Here is a 19,951-nt window from a genome sequence, read left to right on the forward strand (position 1 = left end):
TAATATTTCAGAAACCATTTAAGATAGAATTACAAAATTTGGTACAGATGATAACCTTTATACACCTAATCGAATTCAAACATCAAATGTCAAAGTTTTTAATCAGGGGCGTACGAAACTGGGGGAGTTTAAGGTAAAAAAATACCCTATTTATTTTGGCTTTAGTTTCTCGGTACTTTCAGCAACAAAGTCTTAAGTTCGATAATTTATCACAGAAAAGTCTCGCTTGTGTCGATACGACTTATTGTTTTTGAATAAAATTAATTTAAAATTTATGTTACACACCAATACAACATTCAAATATATCAGAATTTACAGAATAATAAAAACAAGAAATTCATATTCTTTAATCAACCTCAACTAATTAACATTACATTACAGTAACAATAATAACATTAATGAAATGAATTTGCCTAAATCTAAAGGAGTTGTGCAAAGTGACCTCCATTTTGGTCAATGCATAACTAAAAAAACTAGAGCCAAAATAGACGTCCCTGATTAAAAATTTCGAAATTTGATGTTTGAATTCGTTTGGGTGTATAAAGATTATCATCTGTGCCAAATTTTGTAATTTATCTTAAATGGTTTCTGAGATATTAGCAAAAACCTATTAGCCCCCTTTCAGGGGGTGTAGCTCCTTTACCAAGCATTTTTCGATACATGTTTATAGGAAACTTTTATCTTAGAATTGAATATCCTATCACCTGTTTAAATTTGTAACAATAAAAACGGAACACCCTGTAGAATTTCTTTGCAGTTTGAAAAATAATTCCGACATATTGCATCTCAATAGCCGACTTGATTCACAAATGGACTCTTTAAGAAAAATCAATTCTTTGTTCTTAAAAATTCTTATTTATTAAGCAAAATATCGAATTTTCACAACTGCCAACTCAATAAAAGCGTAATTTTGTGGCATGAATAGTTTGTGACAGAATCGAGTTCACAATGAACCGAAATTGTTCATTGAGTAAACGGCTGTATCGATCACCAGCGCTCAGGGGTCACTGGGACAAACCCGAAATTCCCCATCGAGAGCTCCCCGTGTTCGACCTGCTCATGTAGGCGTATTGTTTTGATAATCCTAACAACGTAAATCCGGGGGTGGCAGTCCGCCGTCCCCGGAATGGCAGCAGACCGCCGCCTGCCTGCAGCTGGACCTACTTTCTCTCTAATGCATCGTTGCCTTGGTAACGGAATGAACCACGTCGCGGGGTGAGTACCTGTTGGAGTGGCCCTTCGACAGCGATACCAATCTGGTTCTTCGAAATATTTAACGAGGAGACAAGCAGGACGGGTTTTTGTAACCCAACACCCATGGAACGATGGTATGTTGTACTTGGGCAGGAAGCGATTAATATTTACGATGGTTGTGTTGGGCTACCGGTAACTTAATTATTGGGAGATTTGGGGGAAAATTGACGCCTGGATTAAAGCCCCCAGGGTCTATAATGAGGACTAGTCTGCGTGTCTATAAATTAACGAGATCTTTTGAGCGGGAGCCTCGTTATTGGGATTTTGCTATTATTAGACCTATTTAATAATAATGAGATGAATTATTTCCTTCACTCGCTCAAAAAAAAAAACGGTAAAAAAACTCGATTTTCACATCCAAAATAGATTTATGTTCGTCGATTATGCAAGACAGGATAAGATTACACTGTCATAAAATACAAAAATATAATAAATGGTTGTTTATGTCACATTTGCGTCATGAAAATTGGTTTTGTCTACCTACCAGAACCTGAATTTTACACTTTAAATAACAATTAGGAATACCGCCTACTAGGATAGCATATTGACGTCAAAAATATCACTAAAATCACTTTTTAGCTGTTTACAGTGGCTCTAATTATGCAAAATTAGGCTAAACAATTTGTAAGTGTCAAAATAGAAAACACTAGACTATAGTCTTAAAAAACCTTCATTAGCGGCAATTACGACAAAATTGAATTTGGCGTCTCGGTAATTGGTGGAAAATTTTAGTTTCACACGAATTTTGCCACAAAATACTTAATTTTTCAAATATTTCAGGTCTAGACAGACAAACACAGAATGTAACAAAAAGATGGGAACCAAGGGTAACCCGAGATTCCCCAGGTTAAAATAAAGCGATTTAAAACCCAACTTAACTCTAAACGAGGGGCTGTTAACTTGCAAAATTAATTAATTAATTCGAATTCCGAAAAAATTCCACCGAAATTCTAGTAATTCTAAAAAATTCCATCAACATTCCAGTAATTACAATAATTCGTTGTAATTCCATTTTTTTCTCAGATTAATTCCCATAATTCCAAATTGATTCCTGTAATTCCAAATTAATTCCTGTAGTTCCAACTTATTTTCCGTAATTCAACTTGATTTTGAAAAGAAATTTTACATTAATGTCCTTGAAATTCAGCGGTCACTTGGTACTCCAGGTAACTCAAATTTCAATGAGTTCCAGCAATTAAAAAAAAATTCAGCAATTCCAGAAAAATTCCAGTAATTTACAAGTAATTCCAAACAATCCAAAGATAACTTCAATAATTCCAAATAATTCCAAGCAATTTCCGATTAAATTCCAAAAATTTCTACTAATTCCAGAGTGATCGACCCCTCGACTCTATATCAAGTTAAAAAAGTTTAAAATTATTTTCGTTGTTCTTTAATAACTTTTTAATAGATTAATCGATTTTTATCAAATTTGGTACAGCCAATTTGATATCAAAATCACATGTTTTGGTGCTATTTCTTTTATTTTGTTTTTATTATAAAGTACTTACTTGTTAACAACTTGACACATTTTAAGCCATATTTTTGTTATGCCTATTGGCATAATTCTTTTTCTATTCCAAAGGTACAACAATTTTTGTATCTTATAAATTTTTTGTATCGGCCTTGGTTTTAGAGTAAAAAAAATAACTGAAGTAGATGTGTTAAAATTTTGGACGTTGGTCATTTATTATTATTATTGTTTTTGTTATAAAATGGTATTCTTTTTGAGGTTTTAGTGTCTTTATGCATGGTTGTGTTAGTTAACAAAAATGTAACTAATTATTAATTTAAACAAAGAAAAATATAATTTCATAGGCGTCCTCTAACGTTTAAACCAACTTGGTATGGAGGTAAGTTGGGTTAAATCGCTTATCTTTTCGTTACACCCTGTATAACAACCTAGTATCGGTTCACAGAGACCAATTCGGTCAGGGCCAAACCTGAAATGCCCAATTCTGATTGGATGCTCGCCGGTCTCGCTATGCGAGCATCCAATCAAAATTGAGCGAGTGACTTGACTACTGAAAAATAGCACTTTGACTACATTTCATTAAAAACGGTTAGTCATATGTTTTTGGTGAATTTTATGTCTTGTGAGCCCACACAAAGTTATTCATTTGTATATCGGGATCGTTAGAAGTGTTTTTAGACCCACAGACAGGAACAAAAATATTCCATCCTGTCGAGATAAATTTCTTCGCATTATTTACACTCAGATAACTGAGAAATGTTGCACAATAATTGCTTGAATTTACGTAAATGTTAAAAATGCATTTGCAGCAGTTTGACTTTATTTTGGTAACAATAAAAATGAAACTGAGGAACGATAAATCGCAGAATTTGTTAAGCAAGTAAACACACGATAATGTAATCGAAAGCCAGTTGATATAGAACATATTCCACTTTCGTTCGATATGAATGAAATAAATTATAAATAAATTCTCGGAGTTTCAATATCCGCACCCACGCACTCCAAGACTAGTTTCTATCAATCAAAATAAACCGAGATGAAAAAATGAAGCCGAGTTTAATTGGGTTTTGCTTCGACACAAAGCCGTCACAGACCATAAATTTCGCCGTTATAAGCCTTGTTGGCCTGGCAAGACAAGTAGGTAGTAATCATTGACAAACCGATTATAATTTTTATGACAGATTGTTTAATATCAGTACTGAGTAAACAATTTGCCCCGTTTTAATGGTTTACGATAAAGATATTTTCGATTTGATTCAAGTACCGGATTTCCTGTTGATGGATAAATATACACTCTTTAAATACATTTGCAAAGTTTGTTTGCACAAACTGGCACCTGGTTCAAACGTCTTAATTGCGAAACGAGCTCTTTATCAGACCAATTAAAAATGTTGACCACAACAATTAAGCAATTAGGGCGATAAAATGAATGAATCATTCATTGAATGACATTTCACCTTTTAATCCGGGAAGGAATGCAACCACCACATACCGAGAACCTTAATAATAAATGACTCCATCATCCGGTGAAAAAACCACCTTCATAAAAGAACGGGAGAAAATCAATTACCAAGAGACAAAAACTCCGGATTCCGGCCAAACATATTCCAGGGGGTAAAGGAGCTAATGGATTTGCTCTCCCCGGACTCGACATTTTTGCATCAAATCCGTTTGAAATGATAAGAGAGATACAGTGAGATCTTCAAGTGTCTTTGATAAGGCGACTTTTCGAGTTAATTATAAATTGATAGCGACTGGGGCCAAGGCAAGGTAAAGTAAGGTGCAGCGGAAATCGTGATGGATGAATACGACTTCCGGCCGGATGGGCGACATTCAGAAGGCACGGTACGATGATCGCTACAGAATACTTAGAGAACGCGTGGGAATCTTGCTAAGAACCTATCGTTTTTAACGACCGCATAGCTTCGAATGCTGTAAAAAATAATTACCTAATCATACCACTTTGTATACTATTTTTCACGAACTCGACTATCACGGCCTGTAACAGGACTCTATTAATCTGAAGCGGCGCTTTTTGCAGGGTTTTACATAAACTCGCTAATGGGAACTAATAACGATTATTACGGGCTTCACGTAATTGGCAACAGTTGCTAAAGGGCCAAAAACTAAAAGAATAGGATTTTTTTATCTGATTTCAAAATTCTCAAATTAATTATTGAGACTGCTTTTTAAACGACCTGGAAATGTCGAACAATATGATTTGCAGGGCAACCTCTTTAATCCGAATCTTTTGTAATAAAAAAAAGCCGAAAGATTAATAATAAAGACTAGAAACAGTGGTTAAATCTTATCGGATTCGTAAAAAATTTGTTGAAATTCTTGGGAGCTCGCGGCATAGCCGTTTGCCCCCGTGTAGAACTCGCACTATCTGATTCGCAAATAATCCGAAAAAAAATCACATATACAGAAATGTAGTAAATGCTGATTTTTGTGTATGATTTTTTTGATACATCGTTCCAATACACTCTTTATAGAGTCAGTCTGTATCTTTTATTATAGTATACAAATAATAAATACATAATATAATTTAAAAAAAATCGGCAAAACCTATATCTGTGGATAACTCTAACTAGCTCGAATTTATTATTTTTTCGACGCTAATTGACTTCCTGGAACATTTTACATATCCATAGTTCGAACTATTTTAGCTCAGTAATTTGACTATATCAGAAAATCTAAGTTTTCGAAAAAAAAAACTCACTCAGTAAAGTTTATTGAGTATTTTCATATATTTTTTTAAATACACATATTTTAGTTGTTTATTTATTTGAGTTGAAATTAAAAACGTTAAATCGATACTCCGGAGAACTTCTTGCAATAATTAATTCAGAGATAGAGGATCTACTATAATCGGATTTTAAAGTTTCAATTTTATCATAACTTATTAATCGTAGTCCCTTGTGTTTGGTACCAATAAAAAGTACTTTTAATTTCCCACCTCATGCAAAAAAAAATCGTCGCCCTATGATGTATACTTTCCGAGGAAAACGCCGATCTACATATACCAGGAACATAGAAAAAATGTTAAAAAAATTCTCGTTATAAAAAATGAGAACGAAATTTTGTTTTGTTTTTGGGTTACGCGATTTTTTTGTCAAAATTGCAATTTATGTAACCTTCATGAGAAAAATAGTTTTATAATGGGTTGCCACTTGAAAAAATAAAAAAAATTGTAGAACTCAAAAACAAAAATTTCGAAAAATTTTATTCTTGATAATACATCACTTTTTATAGTACTTTATCATTCATCAATTAGTTTTTCTAAAAAAAATAAATAGTTTAAGCAAAAAACTTTTTGTTTACCTGGTACAAGATCATCGGTAACCTTGAATAGACATAAAAAAGGTCAAATATCAAAAAATTATTGTTAAAATTTTTTGCCAGATATTTTCCATGGTATAAGTTGGAATTTTTTACTGTGGCGCGAATAATGAACCACTCTGTGGGTAAAAATCGGCAAAACCGTCTCTAAACTATCTAGAATTTAGCGGTTTTCTCGATGCCAATTGACTTCCCGGAACATTTTACATACGTATAGTTCGAAAATTTTCGAGCATAATTAACATTTTATTCTCAGTTTAGAGAATAGATTTTTTCCAAAATAACGAATTGAAATCTAGATCATCGCATAGATTTTTTGACGTCCATTACGGTAGTGCCGGACTTTTTGGAGTAACTCAATTAATTTCGGCGTAATTCCTGTTTGCAAGGTACAAAATTTCCAATTGAAAGGTGTTTTTAAGACAAACAGCAAAAATCACAGGAATCTGCGTCTGAATGCGTAAATCCGGAGTCTTTACAAGTTGCGGCTCCGGGTATTTAAGGTTTCACAATTAAAAAAAATTGAAAGCCATTTTGAATGATATTTTACATTTTTCCTATACATTTGCCGCGTTTTTTAGTCATATTTTTTACAATGTTTGTTTTTACACAAAGTATAAAACTGGAACTTTTCCGATAAGATTCTAACTTTACTTTAAGTTGTTTTGTTCTGATAAAACTGATAAGAGTCATCAACACCATTCGTTTTTTATTGCGGAAAATATCAGAGTTGTGTAAAAGTAGTAAACGTTTCATTCAAAAATTACTTTAGCAACAATCATATGAAGCAACAAATTGAAATAAAAAAAAAATCTAAAATTAAAAATAGTAGCGTTTTCCAGCGTTCTTGATATAAACTCACGTGATATGACTAAGTGTATTAAAAATAAAACCGGTAATAAAAATCCATCATTGTCATAAAAATAATCGAATCGGTATTTTAACACGCCGCGCCGTTTTGTCTTAACGGGACCTCGTGCACGTGCCCCGTAAATCGCAGTTAATTTAATTCCTTTCGGAATAATGATCGGGGTGTAAATAATAAATAATTCAAGTGTCCACATAGTATAAATAGCATCGGCTATGAGGCGGGGGGCGGCATGAATTTGCATGAAAATTCTGTCCGTATCACAGCGTGGCGTGGCGGCGGTCTTCAGCTTGATTCGATGGTGGCTCGACCCACGCTCCTCGACGCTGAGAACCGGGAAAGCGTGGGTGGTGGTGGTGTGCGTGGGTCGAGCGCGATGTCGAACGCCCACGCTCATTCTCACCCTCCTTAAAAACACACACAGCCTCAAGGGCGGCCTTGAAAGGGCCACCGCCATCAGTCGCAATTTTAGCTCGCTGATGACTGGCCAAACCCACGCTTTTTGCTCGGGATGTGGGCCATACGAAAATACATAAATAAAACAAAGAAACGCTACCGCAGTTATTTGTTGATAAATAAATATGTACCGCAAATACGGAGGGCTTCCAGAAGGACGCTTTTTGTTTAAATATAATTAATTCATATTTCACAGACAGGGTGTCCCAGCGAGTTGAAAAAGTCTATTAGTGACTACTAATCTAGTCCATCCCCTAAAATTATTTTCAACTATACAGTGTGTCTCAAAAATAAGTTACAATTCAAACTTGTGTTTTTTTAAATGCGTTTTTGGATCTAGATTTTTATGACAATGTTTTTAAGCGAAACTTTTATTGGTCGATTTTGCGTAGTTTTAAAAATAAGACGTTTTTTTTGACGAAAACATGCACTTTTTAAAAATTTATTACACAAAAACTAAGACCTCGGGAAATATTTTTCTTTACTACCGCAAAGAAGAAGGTTGTAACATTTTTTTAGTGTTGCATTTGCAAAGATAAAAAAATGAAGGCGTTTGTTAAAAGTTCAATAACTTAAAAAAAAAAATGAATCACATTGTTTTTGCATTTAAAAGATTATTAAATTGTTTTTCTAAAATTAATTACTTTTAGGCAATAACTAAAAAGATATTTAACGTCAAACGTTAAAAAAAAATTATTACTATTATTTCAGTAGCCAAAAAGTGCACAGTTGCACAAGAAATGGAAGAAATATCCCTTAATAATCACATTTGTGTTAATTTGAATCCATTACCCTTTATTTTTACAATAATATAATTCGAATTTCAGTAATTATAACGACTTTTACAATCTCTGGATAAATCAACGGATAAGTGATTAAGGCATTGTTGCTACAATTAATAATGATAGTTAAATATCTTTTCGTTTATCAATTCTCGACATCAAAAGTTAATTTTTTTGGATAGACAATTTATCTATCTGTTAGATGCAAAAATAAGAAATAGGGTGTCCCATTTAATTTTTTTAAGTTATTTAACTTTTAACAAACTTTTTATACAGGTTGAACCAAGTTTTAACTGCAGTACTTTAACACCTCTTAAAACACGGAGAAAATTCTGAAATGTGTATGCCTTCCATTTAGCTTTTGTATTTTTGATTTTTTTAGTAGTAGTCGATATTTCATGAATTTTTCAATTTCTTCTCTTAACAAACCGTTCATGAGATATGAATTTTAGGCAATATTTTAAAATTGTTATTTTATAACAAATATAGAAAAAAAATGTAATAACGTTATTACGAGATCTTAAAAATAAATCATCAGTTTACCACATTTATGACTGTGTCACAAGTAAAAGTTTTACTTTCAGTGATTGAGTAAAAATTCAATTTTTGCGCTTAAGCATTTTTACTTTAACTATGATATTTACCTATTTTGTTTTTTTAGCTGCTTTATTAATTTCCGGACAAATACATTATTATTGATCATCAGCATACGACCTTTTGCACTACCAACTGCACTAGTTAAATCTCATCACAAATTCCGTAACTGACGCGTGACTTATAAAACTATGACTTATATAACTATGAAATAGTATATGTATAATATTCAGCCAAATTATTTGCCTCACTATGTCAGAAAAATAAAAAGACACTGTAACACATTTAATTTCTCATAGCAGCATGTTTTCCCGTTTCTATTAGAGAGGTAAAATTTTTATATCCTGAGAGATTTTTATTAAGATTTTTTTTTGAATACTGGTTCATCAGAAAAATGCCATTGTAAGATAAGGAACCAGGAACATGGAAAAAATGTTTAAAAAAACTCTATTTGTCAAAAAATTATGATATTTTTAATGTCTGATGACCTTGTAAATGTTTTTTTTTTATAATTATTTAGTAAAAATCAAAAAAATTACATATAAAAGCCACAAATTACATTAAACAAAGTTACAACTTAGGGTACAGCTTCCTTGTTTCCTGTTCTAATAGCCTGTAGCAAAAAAAAATTGGAAAATTATTTTCCAACAGAAATAGAGTCAAAGTACAAAATTTAAACTCTCATAACTTCGAAATTTTTATAGGTAGAATTTTTTCACATTTTTTCTATGTTACTGGTTTCTTACCTTACATGGCATTTTTCTGATGAACCAGTATTCAAAAACCTTTCAAAACACTACTTATTTTATACAATCTTAATAAAATTAATAAACGTAATAAAATCTCCTTGTATTTGAAAAAACATCACCTAAATTTTTTTACAGTTTTAGGTTAATTAGAAAATGGTGTTTTGGGTTGTGGATAAAACTTGATTTCACTGGTTGATAGGTAAATTACCACGTATCTGATTTTTTTCGAGGATAAACTGAATAAAATTTTATTTATTGTCAGTGGACTATTTTTTTTTTAATTTAGTCATAAGTTTTGTTTGTAAATTTGTAAGTTTGTAAATAAAAATGATCTTTCATGTTGGACATTGTTAAATTTGGAAAAAAATGTCCCCACTATACAAGTTTGGAAACACTTATTTTAATTTAGATAAAACCTTCAGTGTCAAAATCCATACACTGCCAAACGCACCCATCAAATTGTTTGAGAAGGGTCAAGTGTCCTAAGTTGATTTGTACATTTACATAATTGAACAATTGTAGGTGGTATTTATCGAGCTATAAATAACTTCCCAGCATGAATGGATCCTCTGCCTTGCCTATATGTATCCAGGATGTGTTCGCCTCTGCCGGCTTTAACTTGCTTTATCAATAATGAAATTAAACGATTATTTACCTAATTTACATAAACCGTAAACCCACTGCGTTACGACAGAAATTGGGGCCCACCAATGTACCCAGATTTAGAAAATTAATAAAAATTTAGCGTCCACCTTAATTTATTGCACTGCTTTCGCAAGATACGCCAAAATCATATTCAAATGGGAATTCTAAAGTAGCTTTTTTAAACTTCGAAATTACAGTAACGTAGTTTTTCGTCTATTTTTCTTGTTAAACTAGGTTTGTAGCCTGAGGAATTTTTTTTATTAAAATAACAATAGAAAATTTAAATTTCCTTCCAGTGTTCGAGAGAGAATATTAATTTGAAGTGAGGTTTTGTTTTACAATACCGTCATAACAATCTAATAATTGTCCTTGAAGCTGAGGAGGGGCAAAAGCGTGCTTTATTTATTTACAATGTTGCAAGACATGTGTCAACAACCCAAGTGACTCATTTGATTGAAACGAGAAGTCACCTGGATTGCGGATCGGGGGTGAATTAGACGTTGATTCATAAACCCTCCATTCATGACTAACACCAAGGTATGAATCAGGGGTAAGTCTCAACAATGCTTATCGCATTTCCGTTCAAAATAGTAATTTATTCTCGAGCCGAAGTGTGAATAGTGTTTCAGCATCGCATTAAGAAGTAATTAAATAACCAAATTAAAATTCAACAAGTATTTAAAGCGGAGGAAATACGCATCTATTGTGTTGATTCTCCATAATAAAAGTAATAATTGTCGCGTAAAGAGGATATCCTTTGCAGGATAACATCAGAAAGACGCTGTTTATTACGGCGGATACTATGAATTACTCGCGCCGGAAACGGGAATATCCCCATTTCAGGTGTCGAACAGAAATAGCAAGGAACTTGCTCTGAAGGAACTTCATAATCAATTCATTAAGGAAGAAAACTTCACGCTCGTAAAACAGCGATTTCGCTGTTTATGTTTATTACTTCGGGACGGAACGATCAGATTGACGACAGGAAATTCAATTTCTGCAATCAAGAAACAAGACCAACTAAATGCCACCCCAACTTTTTTTTAATAATGGCACCAAATTTAGTTAATGAATAATAAAAGAAATATTTCTTTATTGATTTTAATTTAAAAACAATTTCAAGTCATAAGTCGTCGTAACTATCTCAAAATTAATTTAATTTTTCGGACTGGTATAAATTACTTATTACTCAATTTTGAAAAATTCACCACTCAAAAGGATAGAAAATGCGATTGCATTTTCATTTTTCTGCTAAACATTTGAAAACATTAATTACACTTATTTTTCCCAAAAATTTCTAAAATTGCCTTTAAAAAAAAACAATTTCAACAATAACACAGTCATAATTCGTCGTGACCATCTCAAAATCCATTTCATTCCTCCCAACAGAGAAAAAAATGCCGCTTTATTCCCTACTTTTTTTTGGGGGCTATCAAAAGTTTACTAAATTTAAAAAAATGTATTATTTAAAAGGTCAGAAATCGCTACTACATATCCATTTTTCTGTTAAACATTATGAAGACACTAACCACATTTATCAAAATTTTCTAAAATTGTGTGTTAATAAAGAGGCCTTATTAGAGTAATATTTTTTATGGTATTAGCATTCATTATAATTATTTATTAATTATTATTATTATTACTACCTGACTGAAATCGGGCCAAAAAATACAAAAATAAATGATTAATAAATGCCAAATTTGTCTAGAAAAATATTAAAGTAAGAGTGTAAAAACAGTCGTTAAAATAAACATTTGGTCATAATTTTCAAGTAGCTTCGATAAAAATTTCTAATCTTTAGCTTCAAAAATTGGTGATACAACAAAATAACCATGAATGACATTTTATTATTCTTCCCCAAATACTTTCCATTACCAAATGTTTTGGATTATACAGAGTGTTTTTTTTTAGAACGAACCACCCTGGACTTCTTATAAAATAAACAAAAATTATAAGAGAGAGACAGGTCAATTTTTATTTCAGCTGTGTTTTGTTTGAATTTTGAGTATTTTTTATTTATTACATAGAACAAGATCTGACAGAACAAATTACTATAAAAAGCAAGCAAACACATGCCAATAAATTAAAATACTGACTTGGCCCAGAATTTTCTAATTTTTGTTTATTTTCTGAGATATCCAGGGTGGCACGTTAAAAAAAAACACCCTGTATAACAATGGCTTAGATCTGGATATCTTCTTTCATAAATTTTACTAAATCCGTAATGGTCACTTCTTGGATACTTCTTGTAGTTTTGTAGTTTTATTTTATGTATTTATATTAGTTTACTCGTCTATTTCTTTCGCCCTCTATAGACTTTTGTCTGTTGGATTTTTATTTTATTTTTTTATTCCAAAAATGTACTAGGTTTTGAAATTTTTGACCAAAAAAAACCAATTAGTTGTGAAGCATTTAAAAAAAAATGTGTGGAAATTGGTACGAATGATAAACATTTTGTTTAATTACTAAGTATAACAACCAATGGATTAATTATTCTCTGATGTGACCCTTGCGAAAAGTAGTTTTTTAATAATGCCAAGAGTTGCACACTTAGTTTTAATTAATAACGAATAAAAGTTGATTATAAAAGGTGCGGTGTATCTAGGGGTTTTGCGTAGTCGTAATTTTTCCAAAACAATTATTGAAATAATAAAAAATGAGAAACAGGTGTTGTGTGCAATGCAATAATTAAGTTGCAAATAAATACCTACGCCAAGAGTGCCTGAACTTTTTGTTGTAAAATGTCAGTTTCTCATACAAGTTATTAGAAAATTTATATGGTAATAAGTATAATAAGAAAGGCTCGCTTTGTGCGATGTTTACCTCTGCTATCGTCGAATTATGCAAATCAGTTACTTAATGCAAAATAATAATTATTGGATCAATGTGGGATTACAATGACGTAATTTTAAATTAGTGGAATTATGTTTTGTCAATTTGTGAAATTAGCACACTGCTCGAAGAGCCAATTCTCTTCCTCCACCTGTTTGTATATGGGTATGGAAAATGTCGAACAGCCTTGCGAAAACAGAAGGTTGAATACTCGCTCGCCCTCAGCATTCTTTAATCTTTGATTACATGATTGCTGCTCATATATGGTAACGGTGGAAAATCGTGGGTGGTGCTCCCAATCGTACCAACTGCGCTTCATTCAAATCAAATTTCTTCGAATCATATTTGCTATCCCATGAATATTCAATTGGGTTCAGGTCCAAGGCTTCAAAGATTCATCTAGTGACGTCCTGATTACTACGTCACTAAATGTGAATAAGAAAATTCATTCTTACAACCGCTTGCGTGCTCATTTTAATCAAACTTGCAATTTATTGAAGCCAATGCATGAATTACTCACCCCCCTCCCGCTCCCCCCTCAACTTTCTACAAACAAAACCGTAATTGGTTTTGCGATAACATCAATTGAACTGTCATACCACCTAATTTTACAACTTTCATTGATTATTTTTCCATCAACTGTGTTTATTTTAATAGAGTTAGTTAAAATTCGTGATTAATAGGAACAAAGTCTTTTTTCTATTTTAAACACTGTGTTTACATGACGTTGTAAATTATTTTATTTGATATGTTTAGAGGAAATGGTTACAGTGCACATAAATCTGAAAACTGAGTTATCGAACATGTTTAGACATGGTTCTAGCATGTCGAGGCTTGCCATGCCATATCGCATTATCACATTTGATAGCTTTGCACTACAACCTGTTTACATTTACACACAGCTGATTACCGAATCGATGTGTGGACTTTGAAAGTTTTCCAACAAAATAAAAGAGAGTGCAGTGCATTCAGCTTCCTGAAATTTGATCTTTTACGATTTTACAGCGCATTAGGCAAGGCACTGCTGTAATGCGAGACCAAATACTTAAGTATACTCTAGGTTTTATTTTTTTAATGTTGTAAATAGCATCAAGTACAGATTCAGACTTTTAGTATTACTTTCCGATTTAATCTCGAATTATTATCATATTATACAATCATTATTACACATATTCTATTTACTTGTATTGTCAACTGAAAGATATACTCGTTAGTCACTCGTTATTCAAGGTTTAAATTAACGAATACAAAAAAACAATTACAAATCATAAACAGACTTAAAAAAATTAATCTGAAAATGAGATGTAAAATAGCAAAATAATGCGAAAATTGCAAATTTACATCTTTCTAAGTGACCAAAGTTTACGTTTTTACATAAACTGAGTGGTTAGAGCCTAAGAGTTGTAATATAATTTTTTTTATAACAAGTTAGCAATTTTCGACTCGGTATGGCAAAATCTCGTGAAAAAACGAAGTTTTCAGCTTAAAAATCTGCTGACTCTTGAAAATGGTAAAAATTACATCATTTTCGCCTTGATTCTATAGTTTTTCAGTTTGTTTTAACAAAATTTTGCGAAATAATTATTTCTAGGTGAAAAAAGTGCTAAAACACTCGGAAAATGCAAAATAATGTAATTTTCGAGTTGATTTCGTTGACTTTTTGATTTGTTTTAGCGAAATCTCGCCAAAAAACTGCGATTTTCGTCCAAAAACTTGCTTTAAAGCATTTTTGACCAAATTTTGTGGTTTTCACGTTATTTTTAACTTAATTTTCCCCAAAAACCAGTTAAATCGACTAAAACAAACAAATAACACCGATTTCAGACAAAATTTTATAAAATAAATGAGCCTCTCGTTCAAAACGAAGTCGAGTGAAATAAGCTAAAAAATAATATGAATTTCTATTTAATTTTGTAATTTGTCAGTTTGGTTGGAAAAAAATTTTTGTTTTTATTTCAAAAATCTGTTTAAACACTTAAAGACAAAAATAACACGATTTTTGGCCCATTTTGGTGATTTTTTGCTTGTTTTTAACGAAATTTTGCAAAATAACTACGAAATAACGCACGAAAAATGCAAAAATAATATAATTGTCGACTTAATGTGTTAATTTTTGGTTTGTTTTACCGAAATCTCAAAAAAAACTGTATTTTAGTAAATAAATGAGCTTATAAAAGCATTTTCGAACAAATTTGCTTGTTCCTCGGCTTATTTTTTGTTTTAATTTGGCTCAAAAACTAGTTAAATCGAGTGAAATAGAGAAAATGCCACCAATATCAACTCATTTTGTAATTTTTAAGCGCGTTTGAACAAGATGCTAAAATAAAAAACAAAGTAAGTAGAACCAAACAAGTTGAAAAATAATATCAATTTCGATTTAATTTTGTGATTTTTTTATTTTTACCTCGTTAAAAGAAATTTCTTGTTTATGTTTCAAAAACACTTAAACACTCAAAAAAGCAGCAATAACACCGTTTTTGGCCTATTTTGTTGAATTTTTGGCTTGTTTTTAACGAAATTTTGACCATGTTTAGCAAAATCTCGTAAAAAAAAAAACAAATAAATAAACTATATATTTTCAACCAATTTGGTGCTTTAATGATTTTTTTGAAAAAAATTGTCGAAATAAAAAATAAGTTTCTGATTGGAAAACATACAAAACGCTCTCAAAAAATGCAAAAACAGTATCATTTTTGATCTAATTTACTAAAACAATAACTGAAAAATTAGTCTATATATTTTTTTGTTGTAGCCGCAGAAGTACTACAGATTTTTTATTTTCAAAAATCACCTCTGATATTAGAATTTTTACAAAAGTTTTAGTCAAATCACCAGACTAGCATGAAAATCATCACATCTAATGAAATTTTACCAGGCCTGGCAACACTATAGTCTAGATAGTGATAGAATAGTGACAGAAAAGTAACTAGGTTGCTGACATCCTCCGCCCAGAAAGTAGTACTTTTAAAATTTGGCGCGAAAGTACATTTTAGTAGTAATGTCTGTATGACTGTCAAAACACTGCCCGCGTAGGAATATCCGGAGGTATCGCAATACCAACCCAACATGTTTCAAATTACTGCAATTTACAAATTTTACCATAGTACTTTTCTTGTTATAGAGTTTTTCACCAAGATGTCAAAAATTAAAATCTATCAGTTTACAAAAAAAATTGACAGAATTGTCAAAATGTTAAAATGGCAATGTCAAAATTGTCGATTTCAAGAACACTTTGCATTTGGAGACTAGTTTTGTTACTAGTTTGTTCTTATTGAGCTTTTTCTTTGAAATCCCTTCTGCTAACATGTTATCACTGTTATCAGCGTTCGGTGCAAACATGCCAAAACAAGTTCAATCTCTGTGCACACATTACAGAACCGGAAGTGCGTACGTCCGTTGCAGTTCCAGTTTCCGGTCCAGTGTGTGTTCCTATTGGCGGCACTAAAACAATCGTAATTGTCCTCGTACACATCCCAGTATTTATCCTATTGTCTTCCGGTAATAAAAAATTCGCACGCCCGGAAACAATCGTTTTCTTATAAAATAATGAATGAAACCAAATCACGTCTCACATAATTCATTCCTCGTCTAATTATAAAAATATTCAATGAGTTGGTTAGAAATGCAATTTGAGCGGTCACGCATGCGAACAGCGGCAACATGGCGACAACTCACTTGACTCACTATACCTGTGGATCAAAACAATGGAAACAAACGTGTTACCGCCGCCCACCCTGATCAGCATGCGAACCGAACACTCTCGAGGGGCTTCCCCCCAACATTGTGGCCGTTTTTGGCCCCTTTGGGGGGCTTCTGGGGGCTGGAGGCGCCGGAATTGGGGCGAAAACAATACTAACCTTTAAGACAGACGACACGGCAACCATCTTGCGTCAGCCTTCGCAGTAAAACGTTGAGAACGGAGTCGGCTTGATGTTGTTGAACTCCGGAGAGATCGTTGTAGAGCACGAAGAGATTCTCCTTGTAGGTGCTGCAGATCTTGTGCTTCAACTCCCTGCACTTGACGGTGGAGGCGAGGTCGATCTTGCCGGCGGCCAAACGGCGCAGCATAATCGACGGAATGGAAAAATTGACGGCGTCTCGGATGTGGCACTCGCCGTACTCGATGGAGCTGCGGCAGTCCAGAATGACGATCTTCTTCGACTCGTTCCGGAGGAGGGAGAGCAGCCCCTCGTTGGAGACGATGTCGTAGTCGCACTCGGGCGTCGTGGGCATCTTGGAGCACTACGAATACACAAACAAAACCATTGGCGAACACAAAACACCGATTTTATGTGAAAAAACTGGAAATAAAGAGGGTGCACGAAGTGGAACGTGCAACCCGATCACTGCTGGAACTCAGAATGATCGGTGCACTGTTGCCGTTTCGCAGGTTGATTGTGCGAGGGCGTGCGAGTGAAAATCGACACTAAACGAGCCAAGGGATTGGCTGGCGATCATGTGGGATCCCCTCCAACGGCCAATCGGCCGGCAATTACGTCATTTCATTGATGAAGACACCCGACGATGTTTGTTTTCAATCAAGTTACGCTAAATGGATACTTTCCATCTCGGTTGGGAGAGTGTCGCGCCGTTCTAATGTGACGTATGTCCACTTTCATTACTTCACGGCAGTGGCGTGTTTACAAATATGACCAACAAAACAAAAGTAAACAAGGCGACATTTATTTCATAGTAGGGCTGGTTGTGGTTTGGTTTTTTCAAGTTGGATAAGCTGTTGATTTCTTGTCACTCTTGCCAACTTATATTTTTGTAATAAAAATCTTTAAAAGAGTTTTTAATCGTATTGTAATCATATGCATACTTTTATTAAAAAAAAAAACGGCAAATTTATTAGATGGGCAATCAATATTATAAACTTTTAGTAAATTGCCTCACTGGCAACATCGCTATTTAATTTTAGTTCCAAAAATTTAGGAATGTGAACATTCTTTAGAACACGATACTTCATAAAAAATGACATTTCAGTTGAATTCTGTCAGAAAATATAAAAAATAACATAATCTATTTTTTTTCCAAAAATGAATATAAAAGAAACTTAGAATAGAGAGAAAATGCGCAAAAAGCTCTTAAAAACGACAAATGTGACAAATTGTGAAATAGACGTAACCTCAACCAGTGGCGCAATCGTACAAAGATATAATCCATTTCATTTAAATTGGCATAACAGTAGGCCATGATTGTGTAAACTGCGCTTTAAATGTGAAAAATGCTTTACATGTTAAGGAACTAAATTTGTCACTAAAAAAAGTGAGGTTAAGATAGTAAAAATTTTATTTTAAAAGTTTTTAGAGAGAGTTTTTCTCCATAAAAAGTTTCATCCCTTTGTAGGTGTAGTTTTGACACCAAAAACATACACTATTTCCTTTGTAGAAAATACAGACTTTCGTTGATAATAAGTGGCTTCCAGGAATTTTAAAAGACGTTTTATTCACACCGGAGATGAAACATAATTTATTTTCCGTGAAAGTTGCAGCCAAAAGGGGTTTGGATTTTGTCATTAAAAATGTAGGACAAAATTGTGAATTTTTAAACAATGGCAAAGTTGTTGCGATCGGAGGGGAAAAAGGGAATCTGTACAAAATGAAGCTTCGAGTACTGAAGCCTGAAAAATAGTGTTTTGCCGTGGATAAAATAATTTGGCTTAATTCAAATTGGTATATTTGATTCCATTAACCTAAGATGCCTAAAACAAGAACAAAAAGAAATTGATTATGTTTTCAAACACACCTTCGCGTGTACTTGGGTTCTGAAGAGAACTACTTTTAATTATAATTTGAAAAACTAGTAGGAATAACGAACAACCAACGAAATCAGTGAAAAAACGAATACAAATGTCAGTCATGTCAGTTCAATAAACCATGTAGGTAAGTAATCAAAGAAAAACAAAAACCCCATCAGCTGTTACATCAGGGACATGCGCAGGGCTACAAACTTAAATACGAAATTCCATAGCCACCTATTATGCCAATTTCAATGAAATATACTTTAAACAATATAAAACTGTGAAAGTACCAATGTTGCCACCTTAAATTTGAATTTCCATTACCTACCGAGATGTCAATCATTTTGAAATGCTTTATACATTTGATTTCTGTGTAAAAAAGAATCTGTGTTACAACTGAACCCTAATGACAAACTTTGGTGAATATTATTCTGTCAGTTAAAAAAAATGTAAACCAAGAATTAACGTCAAATCAACTTCAATTTAATTAACTTTTTTCTTTTCACTTCCAGTAACAGCCAATGACAATGGTTGACAGTAGTAAAAAACAAGGTTAACTATCCTAATGCTTGCTTTACAGCTTTATGTCACTCAAATGTGTCCTCAACTGTACAACCTCAAAGTTAATTTTAAAAATTGATGTTCATTGAAGTTCATAACTTAATAATTATTAAATAATTGGTACATACCATGTAAACCACTGAGGACAAAAAAGGTCATCGGATTTTGTCACTTTTTAAAAACTTATTCCAATGAATGTAAAGCAGGCTTTAACGTCAATTTGACTTTTCAAAACCTCCATAACGTCAAAATGCGAGAACATCACGTGAAAATCAATGACATTAATAAATTCAAAGTGTGTATTTCTCACTATACTATGGCGTACAAAAAAATTAAATCTGTTTTTTTTTTTAAATTCACTTAATTTTTTTTCTGTAATAAGTATAAAGCGGGCTTTAACGTCAAATTTGACTTTTCATAATGTCCAAAATGTCAGTACATTACTGACAACTCATTAGAGACTAGTTCAGCGTGAGAGAGTTCAATCTAAGGAATATTTTACATTTAATTTCAACAAAATGTGTTTGAAAATTTTGATTTTTTTTAAATTTTATGTTTCAACCAAACCATGCTTCAAATTTAAATTTTAAATTGTTTTGAATTATGTTCAGAGGAATTAATTGGTGTTGAGTAAATTGTAAAATTTTTAAT

The 19,951-nt window shown here is 32.6% G+C and overlaps 1 protein-coding gene across 2 annotated transcripts in view; it reads right to left on the reverse strand.

Moving 5' to 3' along the window:
• Positions 1–17,398, reverse strand: part of LOC123015506 (dual specificity protein phosphatase Mpk3) — a 27,892-nt gene extending 10,494 nt beyond the window's left edge. Inside the window, exon 1 of one of the 2 annotated variants that reach the window (XM_044415270.1) lies at positions 16,854–17,398. In XM_044415270.1, the coding sequence (XP_044271205.1) occupies positions 16,854–17,229 (376 nt within the window). In that variant the 5' untranslated portion in view covers positions 17,230–17,398. The remainder of the gene's footprint in view (positions 1–16,853) is intronic. The other variant, XM_044415271.1, reaches the window with a different exon arrangement.
• Between the last annotated feature and the right edge of the window lie 2,553 nt (positions 17,399–19,951).

Source organism: Tribolium madens, unplaced genomic scaffold (assembly GCF_015345945.1).
Source record: "Tribolium madens isolate multiple individuals breed KSU strain unplaced genomic scaffold, Tmad_KSU_1.1 Scaffold_19;HRSCAF=116;Tcas5.2_LG9, whole genome shotgun sequence".
Lineage (NCBI taxonomy): Eukaryota > Metazoa > Arthropoda > Insecta > Coleoptera > Tenebrionidae > Tribolium > Tribolium madens.